This window comes from Sphaeroforma arctica (assembly GCF_001186125.1).
Source record: "Sphaeroforma arctica JP610 unplaced genomic scaffold supercont1.173, whole genome shotgun sequence".
Lineage (NCBI taxonomy): Eukaryota > Ichthyosporea > Ichthyophonida > Sphaeroforma > Sphaeroforma arctica.
In genome coordinates, this window is record NW_014040385.1 from 43129 (window position 1) to 53118 (window position 9990).

Here is a 9990-nt window from a genome sequence, read left to right on the forward strand (position 1 = left end):
TATAGTATATAGATATAGATATATATATATATATATATATATATATATATATATATATATATATATATATATATATAGTATATATAGTATATATATATATATATATATTATATATATATATATATATATATATATATATATATATATATATACATACATACATATATATGCACACGGATCCGCCAGTCAATGCGTGTTTCGTATGTATATTACATATCTATTTATTTCAAGTGAAGTGTTGAAAAGAAGTTGTAGCAACCGAGGTAGCGTCCAAAATCTGTCGACGTTTTGAGCGTCTTAAGATTTTTCGTGGATCTATTAGTAATCATACGGTATCCAACGCACTGACCGAGATACAGGTGGATATATCATATTATGAGATAATATGTGGTATATTTGTGGCATTCCTGTGTTCCTCTCTCGCTCTGCAACCAGTATGATAACTGTTCAATTTTCACCTCAATTGACAAGGGTAGTTCATAAAGGAATGGAAACAAATATCTCTTCCCTACAGGACTTTCAAACTGATCAATATGTAGCTTGTTCACTTCAATACACAATGGTAGTTCATAAATGAATGGTAGTTCATAAATGATGCAAGACTTTTAAATTGATTAAACTGACTTGTCAATTTTACGTTCACTTCTTGTATCACGAATGACAAAATTTGCAAATTATATCAATGCAGAATTGTAGACCCTGTGATTTGACAAAATACTTTTGGGTCACTTCAGCCTTCTGAATTCAATACTGTTTCTTCTCGTACGCAAACGAGAAAGTTGAAAGGTTGCCGACCGTGCCATAAACCTTTTACTTTACTACATCGAGAAACAGAACTGCTTTATTTTTTTCAATCGACGCTCGTATGTATCGGGAGAGTGTCTAAGTAGACCGCCTGACGGTGCAAAAACTCCCTATATTATATTACTAATACTATTTGTTGATGGATGTGTGTCTAACTAAATAAATATATAAAAAATCGACCAGCCGCCCAACCATCCAATAAGCCCCCACATTCTCGTATGAAGGCGGGGAATACGGCGGATGTCAGTTTGCGGCAGGAAACTACTGTGGAGGTCGTCTCCGATGAAATACTCCGATACCAGGTTTTGGAACTACATAGACGCCTTGACCAGCTGGATGTCCAGGATCAATCTGCTGTCTAACTACACACACACACACAAACGTGCTTGTCCACTTTCGTGTGGTGGTTATTCCCTGCAGCTATATATGTAGTCCTTGCGTGTTGTGTTAGTTAGTGGTGAACTATAGACTATATTTTCCTAAATTATGACGCGAACAAGGCATATAGTGTCATATGCTTCTTTCCGCGTCACTTCTGATGAGAGCCTATTTGTCTCAACAGTTCCTCTCCGCTCCCTATGGACATATACGGCAACGAATGAGTGCCACAACCGTGCGCATTGACACTCGTGATCCGCTATGCTTCATTCCACGAGCTGTTCTTCCCTCGCATTTACACATAAATATATATGTATATAGGGTTTCTATACCTACATATGTTTTGCACTCACGAGGGACGCCAGCAGCACCGTTAGGTAGGAAATAATTAGCTCTTATTCCCGACTATCAACCGACAGCTGCCAACTGCCTCTGCATACAATGCCATGGCATCTTGCTGCGCCTGTGGAGTGTGCGCGCGTCCACATGTGGGATTGCGACACTTTCTGCCAAACTGGCACTTGACAGTAGCTAGATGTAGACGACTGAAATTGTCTTTCTCGCCCTCGGAGTGAGCAAATCCACACGCTTTGGAATATCTACACTTAGAGCTATCTATGATGCGCTTGCACATTGCAGTTTTGTATCGTACGGGCGGCTCCACCCAACCAGTCATATCATCTGCGTCTTCCATAGGATCGAAGACGCCAGGAATTCCCTGTGGTGAGATGGGCGAAACCGTGTCAACAGATTCCCTTCTACGCACAGCAGACACGAAAGAGTCGCCAGATATCATCTGAGGCTTACTACTACTATCAGCACTAAACGCTAAACTACCACTGCCAACAGATGACCCATAGTACGCATCACTTGTGTGAGCATCGTCGTAGGGTCCCTCGACCAACAGTGACTCGGCCATGCTATCGAAGTTGAAGGCATCTTCACCTTGCTCATAAGCCGACTGCAGCACATCACTGCCATGTGCACCGTTGCGCGTTGGCATTGCACTAGTTGGAAGCGACGATGAGTAGAACTGCTGAGGTGAGGCAGACGTGGACTTAGATCGCACCATAGGTATAGACGACCGTGGAGAACTGTGTTCTACAGACTGATTACGTAGTTGCTGGTAATGTCCTACATTCGCATTGTAGTTGCGCCCATCCATGGCGGGGATGCTCATGGCCGACGACCGCTGGTAGAACTTATCTACCGGTTGCTCCGCATTCTGTTGCTGTTGATACGCAAACAAATTCCTCGTCTCGGCCGGGAACATGTTACTAGTCATCCACGATGTTTGCTGGTGCTTGGCCGCAGCCGGGTCTGCAAACAGTGAGTAGTGCGACTTTGGATCGCGTCCCATACCGTAGGGTGTATCAAAAGTGTTAAACGCAGGTATGTTATCAAATAGGCTGTAGTTAGGGTTCTCCCCAGACCCAGGACCTCCAGACATCTGCATCTGTGCACGCTGGAGTGCTGCAGCGTGCAACGCATTGTTCATGTTCATTCCTGTGGCACCGTTCTGATTCTGTAGAGTCGTGCTGACGTTTGTGTTCATGTTGGTACTGGTACCATCATACGACATTCGCGAGAGTGGTGGTTCTTGTGCACGTTGTTGAGCTTGCAGCGCAAATAACTCGGTGAGGTCATCAAAGAGCTGTCGTAGCAATTCGAGAGCCTTCAGTAAGTTCTCCAGTGTGCTCTGGCGTGCAAACTGATCAATTCCTTCTTTTTTCTGGCCTTCTCCTAATTTCTTGCTTAATTCTGTATTATTTTCAACTTCCCAGCGAATAAGTAGTAGACACTGCAACGTTGATTGCACCTTCCTAGGTATAACAGCTCTGAGTTCTACGAGCTTAACCTCCGTATCTCCGTCCGGATCCGCTGATTTAAGCTGACTACGTGAGCTAGTCCACAGTTGAGAAACAACAGCATCCACAATATCACGCGTTGCATACAGCACAGCCTCGCGCAAGAAATTGGTGGGTGCTACCATCAAATCCTACACAAAATATAAAGATAAAAAGAGCAAAAGACTATTAGCGAAATGCCAACCAAAGCAATCAAACTCAAATGAGCTGACAGAATAAGGAACAGGCACAGGGAACATAAAATAAAAATATAAAACAAGAACAGGCAACAATATGCAAGAAGTCAACCAAGCGATCCAAAAGCAACACAAAATCAGCTGACAACCATAAGAACAGGAGGCAGCGCAAGAAACAAGTGGTTTTTGGGATATTATCATATAAACTTACCTTTTGACGCGAGCAGATCTGCTGTAACAGCAAGAAAGGACTCTCGACATTATCTACTCCGCTGAGGCAAACTGGAAGATTAATAGTAGGGCAGTAGTCCGCCACCGCGTTTGTAGCCTGCTTGAGGCTATCTTCCGCAGCGGCACTCATGACCGGAGCGCTGCTAAGTAACACTTTAAAATAATTGGAGGTGTCCGTGGATAATCACCTAAATACAAAATTGTGCTGTGTAAGACACGCCACGGTGGTCAAAGGACACTGTGTTCTGAATAATTGTCGCACAAGTATATGACCCAGGTGAAGCTGTAAAACACAGTTGGGATTTCAGAGTTCAGTTAGTTACCATTTATGCTGTTGGATACTGTATACAAGTTACAACATGTGTGACAAAGTTGGCTGAGTCGGCTAAAGTCTGTAAATGAAAACTCAGATGCGTGTAAGTATATCTCCTATCACTAAGGCTACGGGTGTCTGTGTGTTAAAACCTGCCAGGAACCTACGAGCTCTTAAGGTTTTTTTTGGCTGACATCTACGTAGGAACCGGTTCACCGTACAATTTGTTCTACACGCCGGTCACTTTTCTTAAAATGAATTTTGGTTCGCATCTGCAGCTATGCCTTCTAAAAATATACAATTTTAGAATATTTGCACCACTGTTGTTCCAAAATAAATGCCTACGAAGCGTATACAAATCGATCGTGACCGAAAAACGGATTGGAAGAAAGTGGGGATTCTGACGCGAGTGATGTGACAACCAAAAATCGAAGCCAAATTTATTTATATAAATGGGATAGAGGCTTGTACTTTTAGCGCTTTTATGTAACGATGTCGAACTGACGAACGACCCGAACGGGCCGAAACCTCCTTGAGATCTGCGCTACAGCGAAAAATGTATATATAATTACGTTTTTGAATTTTCACTGGGGACCTGCACTACTGACTATAGTGCGCAGAATACTTTTACAGTTCCCCTAAAATATACTTCTCATCTAGTCTACGTTTTTCAATTTTTGTGAATAGAATTTGACCGTTGGATGAGTAACCATGTAGGTAGAATCTGCTCTGAAACAATGACTTATGATAGAAAGTTATTGGTTAATCTTGGTAGAGCAAAGGCGCATATCAACATACAGAGCTCTTGCTAACTTCTCAGCTTTTTGCTGTCCAAGCACTCGTCGATTCTCCACGAGTATTTATTAAATTTAGTAGTAGAGAACTAGACATGCCCATTCGCCCAGATGACCCATCTCAATTACGTGTGTTTGTATTATGTACGGGTTTTTTTAAAAACAATTATATATCAGTTGTGCAATTTCTTCTCTTCTCTTGCGAACAAACACAACAGGCTACAGGGGTTTCGGATCTGCTTGCGCTTGCAAATCTATAACGAGAGAGAGAGAGAGAGCCAGCAGCACATAAACACGTCTATCAATGTATCGAATTATATATTTATTTTTAGTCACCTCAGCCTGGTACTATGTATTATCATTGCCCGTGCGTTCTTGTACGACACGACCATCTCGGCGTTTGCTTTATTCCTACCTGCACTGTGCGCCGCGCATATATCATACCTTTAATTGTAACGTTATCAATTTCTAAGTTGTGTCTAAAGCTCATCAAAAATATCGTCGACGTCTAGTTCAAGGTTAAAGTGAGCAATATAATGAATAAAAGTTGGTCGACTTCGCACTCTAGCCACATAACGTTATATTCGACTATGAAGGGTCGGAACCACATATTAAGACCTGACACAGCAACGCACAAGCGATATGTTAATAGCAGACTACACTAATTGCTCCTCTGTCCGAAATTGCATAATCGCGTGCACGAGCATATATAGTCACTACCACCAATCATAAGCGTGATAGACTACACTTGGCTCGCGGCGCTTATTTTGCCGCGGACAGCGCTCTCAAACTTTTGTTTTCATCTGTCATATCGATATTGCAAGAACAGTTTCATTGCAGTATAAGTCAAGCACTTATACAGTCACCCCTTTCCTATGAAAATACGTAGAGCTTAACAATACACAGCCTTGAAACTGACACTGCGAAAGTTCGCTTGCTGAGTTCGAAATTCGTCACATATGACGTCGGCGCCGTGAATAGTCAAATTCTTTACCCACTTTGCTGTACTCAGATTATCGACGAACTCGTCTCCTTCGCCAGTTCTGTTCTTTGTGACTATATAAGCTGTTGTCTCCTTCGTCATGGTGGACTTTAGTACGTTCAACAATGGATGTATAGGCGCGGCTGGATACACCAGGTCACTGCCAATAATAAAATCAAACGGTCCTAGTTGTTTAGTGAACTCCTGTATTCCACATGCATCATTCCAATCTAACCGTGCAAACATAACTCGCCCTTGTTGACATAGTATTGTAGTTCGCCTTTGTACTTTGGCTATACTAGGCTTCTCTGTACTTGTTTTCGAACAAAAAACAGTGTCATCTGTTAGCGTACACAGTTCTGGCCTCTCACTACATACATCCAGTGACTCGACAACACTCACTCCATTCCGGCGTGCGTTCTCAGCGGATAACCTTAATGCAAGCTCCTCGCCATCTGTACCCACAATGTCGATAAAGGGGCATTGATCCGCCACAACCGTAGACACGAGTCCGGCACCACAGCCTATCTCGAGCACACGCATTCTTCGACCTGAACTGCCAATACTGAGTGTGTCGTTACCATGGCAACTCGCCTTATTGTCCTCCGTAGTCCGGTACGCTGTTGTAAATACTTGAGGTAAGAAATGGGCTGCAATTATCCCGGATTCCCAGAGTGCACAACCGGTAAGATCGTGTTGCGAGACAGGAACATCGCCTGTGAATTGCTGCTTTATTGTGTATACTTTATCCAAAACCGCAATAGTTCTATGCGGCAGCTTGATGGGTAGGCGCCGGACTAAAGCCGGATCATACAATTGTGTGGTTGACTCATGTCTGTCAAAATCCGGCCTACAGGTAGTAGGATTCTGTAAATCGAATATTAGTTCCGTTGGTTCGGACGTTACTCCTAACCCTACTTCCTCTGCTGCGGATACAGATACAATCCCATACTCATTTATGTATACCTCTAAGTTGATCTTCGTGAACGACGCAAAAGATTCTAAAGGAGCTCCTAGCTTGACTTCTAATGCATACTCCGTGGCTAATAGACACGCTGAGGCTTGTGTCCTTCCTCCACTGACAACAAAGTATAGTGATATGCTTTCTTGTTTGTCGGCGATAGTTGTTAAAGTAGCTATAGTGGATTTTGGAAGCGTTTCGCATACTTCCAATAGTGCATATACAGAGCGGTCAGCTAATAGAACCCCAAGAAATAGTGGGGAATACGTTAGAGATGGAGGTGGGGGTAGTAACAATACCTCTGTCACTGTGTTCGTCTCCATGTTTTCCGCCATCTTGACAGGAAAATATCGACTGAGCGTTTGTGACTGTAAGTTAGAATTTTAAGGTTCTCTTGATTCACTGGAGTACAGTCATTTCTCACACACACATGTGTACGCGATGTATGTAAACCAAAATGTATAATTTAGAAGGCTATGTGTGGTAATGGTGGCAAAAAACAAAACAAAACAAAACAAAATTGTCAGTTAAAAAAGCCGAACCGCCCAAACAGACAGAACCGCCAGAACCGCCCGAACGTCCACAAAACGCTGATTTTTTTTTGGAAATGGAAATCGCATCCAGAAATGAAATTGGAAGACTTGCCATTGAAAGGCCAGATGAGCGGCGCATTTGCTGTTTACGAACCTCAAATAGCGATAGGGGCATAGGCGGTATTCAAACGTTAAAGTTGTAGGTTTTAGCATTTATATTAACTTATTGCTTGCAATTTACCGCGGCATACGATACACTACATCACATTTGAATTCATATTGAGCCTACAAACGGGCCTACCAAAGGTTAAAAAAAAGATCTGGAGTGCCAGCTGTTTTAAACAAGTAGCGTCACTGTAGCATTGCAGAAGGCAAGATTATACAACTGGCCTTTACTAAGATCTATCTACCTGATTCTAAAATCAAATCCCTGCCGATTTGCATTCAATCATCGTAGATAATGTGGTCTAGACTGTTCACCTCGAATTAGCGGGACCATGACTTGTGTCACAATTCCAGGCTCAGTAAGTCCTTCAGTGGTCAATTTTGTGGAGAACTGCGCAGATCTAGCATTGATAGATTGCGCGATGGACAGAGTAACTTGACCACTAATGTGGTCGTAAATACAAGAGTACTTGCTCCGTGATGCTTACTCTTGAACTTGACTCTCTGGGGTGGAAGTTGTATACATAGTTCTGCATCGAAATTCAGTGCTCTACTCATTTTCAGGTGAAATTTGGTCCTTCAACTGATTCCGACCTTGCAATTCGGTGCACGCCTGATAGGATGGTCTAGGGCTACGGATTCTGGGTCTGGAGTACCCTCTCAACAAGAACTTCGCAACTCGCAATGGACCTTTCATCATTACAGGTGTATCAAAATGGCCCTCACGTACCACTATGCTATGCATGCAGAATACAGCATCCCGCATATTCTGGAGCTGGGCTGCCTGAGCTATGCGTATCTGTCATGCAAGTGTACACTCGTACGCGTTACACTGCTTGCCACGCAAAATGTTGCGTCAAATTCATGCCGATGTTATAACCAACCATCTTCCCTGACATACTTAGTTATGAAAGTCGACAAACATTCCCGCTCGGTATGCGTTCGGATTCTGGGCGTTGACCCTCATAGACAGAGCGACCGTGACGTTTGGTCCGTTTCTGGCCCAAGTTTTCAGCGCGAGGAGGACCCCCACATTTGTCGCCTGGTCTGCTCGCAACTAAAGTGGGAAAGAAAAAAAAGACAAATAAGACGTTAGTGGAATATGACAACGAGTGGCAGAGACAATTCGCTTCTGTTTCGGCAGGGAGATCTCAACATTCAATGACGGTTTGTAACGTCGAACATGAAAGCTCCGCAACGCAGCTACTACTCTAGAACTTCTCTGAAACGAAATCGTATAATAGTAGGGCCTGGAAATATAACTTCGAGGCTTTTGAAGTACTATTCGTCAATAAATGTGGCGATGACCCGCTTCTGATATGTTGTAGATCAGAAATATCGCTTAATCGCCCGCAACGAGCAGATTCTGGAATGCTATGCACACCATAGCCTCCTAAAAAGATGAATTAAGAGGCTACGTACGTGCACACTGACCAGCAAAAACTTAAAACTTAAAATAAAACTTTTCACAAACCCTAAAACCCTACACAAACCTCACAAAGTTCAATTGAGCCCATACTTTGTAGCACAAAGGTACAATAAAAACGACATATTCACACTTCTAAGATACAACACTGCTACTTCGCAGCATAGTTCAATGCCCACCTTGATCATAATAGCTTCACTGGGTTGCCAAGATACACCAGCAGTCAGATGATGGGAGCTCGGATTAGTCCTCGATACGTACTGGTTATGTTGGAGCTCTCGCGGTTCCACAGCCGCAGACTCAGAACGCGGCCTCATGCTGGTACTTCCCGACCCTGCGTCTTTGTTTGGCGCTGCACTGCTACTCCGTAGTTGTCTTTCATAACCTTTGGTGCCTGTATAGTAGTAAATATTTTGCGATTAATTTGCGTGTATATGGAGTGTGAAAAGGTTGCAGGCCAACTAAACACTGCGAGTATCACCAGCCCCTGCGCTTCTTGATTGAGCTGCACGGCTATCTCGTTGCCTAGTGTCGCCTGTCGTGTCATTTATTAGTATTAGGTTTGGCGATTATCAACATGTGAAAAAGGGCAATAAAAGATCTATTGTAAGACGCACAAGGTAGCACGATACAAGCCGGTGCGAGTACAGGCTGACAGCATACTCAATTCTCCGTCTCGGTGAGGGAGCACTGTGCACGCAATATGGGAGGTATCAGAACACTCAACTCGCACAATCCTAAGGAGACACATGTGTGTTAGAAGCGGAAACCCCCCACGCAATCTCAATTCAGCTTTCAGCCCCATCGGCCCCGGTCCTTATATGCTCGTAAGCCCCACAAAGTAACATCATATATACATATGTATAGTGTTATACTGTTTATTGTCTATAGCCACATAGATGCGGACACAGGATTCTACACTCTATACGTGCATATACAGGCATGTACATATACTAACCTCCGCACAGAATAGTAGTAGAATATATAAAATACATATTTTAGTACCTGGAGCCCAACTTGCCGGGCGCGGAGATCTCGGTGGTTCAGGCGACCTGGGCAGTAAACGTGACGGTACTCGAGGCGCCGTTAGTCCCATGCGCGCCTTAGTTTCCACCAGTACATTCTCTGTGCCGTGCCGAACAAATTCCCCACCCATGGAAAACCGGTGTAGCCGACCGCCGATCTAGCCATACGTATAGGAAATGGTTTGGGGTGTATATATAAGCATGCCACAATATATATATATATATATATATATATGTATATATATATATATGTATGTATATATATATGTATTTATATATATATCTATATATATATATATATATATATATAGGTGTGTGTGTGTGTGTAGTATAT

At 43.1% G+C, this 9990-nt stretch overlaps 3 protein-coding genes across 3 annotated transcripts in view; all 3 read right to left on the reverse strand.

The window, feature by feature from the left end:
- Nucleotides 1-823: 823 nt before the first annotated feature.
- Nucleotides 824-3905, reverse strand: SARC_03409 (hypothetical protein). Its single transcript, XM_014302791.1, has 2 exons — nt 3438-3905; nt 824-3181 (listed from the first exon to the last, which is right to left on the reverse strand). Exons 1-2 carry the CDS (start codon nt 3585-3587, stop codon nt 1571-1573), a joined length of 1761 nt encoding a protein of 586 aa, XP_014158266.1. The 5' UTR covers nt 3588-3905; the 3' UTR covers nt 824-1570.
- Nucleotides 3906-4867: 962 nt separating this feature from the next.
- On the reverse strand, nt 4868-6901 carry SARC_03410 (hypothetical protein). The gene has a single exon (XM_014302792.1). It carries the CDS (start codon nt 6840-6842, stop codon nt 5457-5459), a length of 1386 nt encoding a protein of 461 aa, XP_014158267.1. The 5' UTR covers nt 6843-6901; the 3' UTR covers nt 4868-5456.
- A 342-nt stretch (nt 6902-7243) lies between these two features.
- The window catches only part of SARC_03411 (hypothetical protein), a 4784-nt gene continuing 2037 nt past the window's right edge, over nt 7244-9990 (reverse strand). The window contains exons 5-7 of the mRNA XM_014302793.1: nt 9637-9814; nt 8811-9025; nt 7244-8262 (exon numbers count right to left, since the gene is read on the reverse strand). Coding sequence (XP_014158268.1) covers nt 8107-8262; nt 8811-9025; nt 9637-9814 — 549 coding nt within the window. The 3' untranslated portion in view covers nt 7244-8106. The remainder of the gene's footprint in view (nt 8263-8810; nt 9026-9636; nt 9815-9990) is intronic.

Excerpts from the sequence above, each read along its gene's own strand:
- SARC_03409 (XM_014302791.1), bottom strand. The coding sequence starts at position 3,587 with ATGAGTGCCGCTGCGGAAGATAGCCTCAAGCAGGCTACAAACGCGGTG. Across the intron at positions 3,182-3,437 it reads AGATCTGCTCGCGTCAAAAG|GATTTGATGGTAGCACCCAC; the intron begins GTAAGTTTATAT and ends TATTTTGTGTAG.
- SARC_03410 (XM_014302792.1), bottom strand. The coding sequence starts at position 6,842 with ATGGCGGAAAACATGGAGACGAACACAGTGACAGAGGTATTGTTACTA.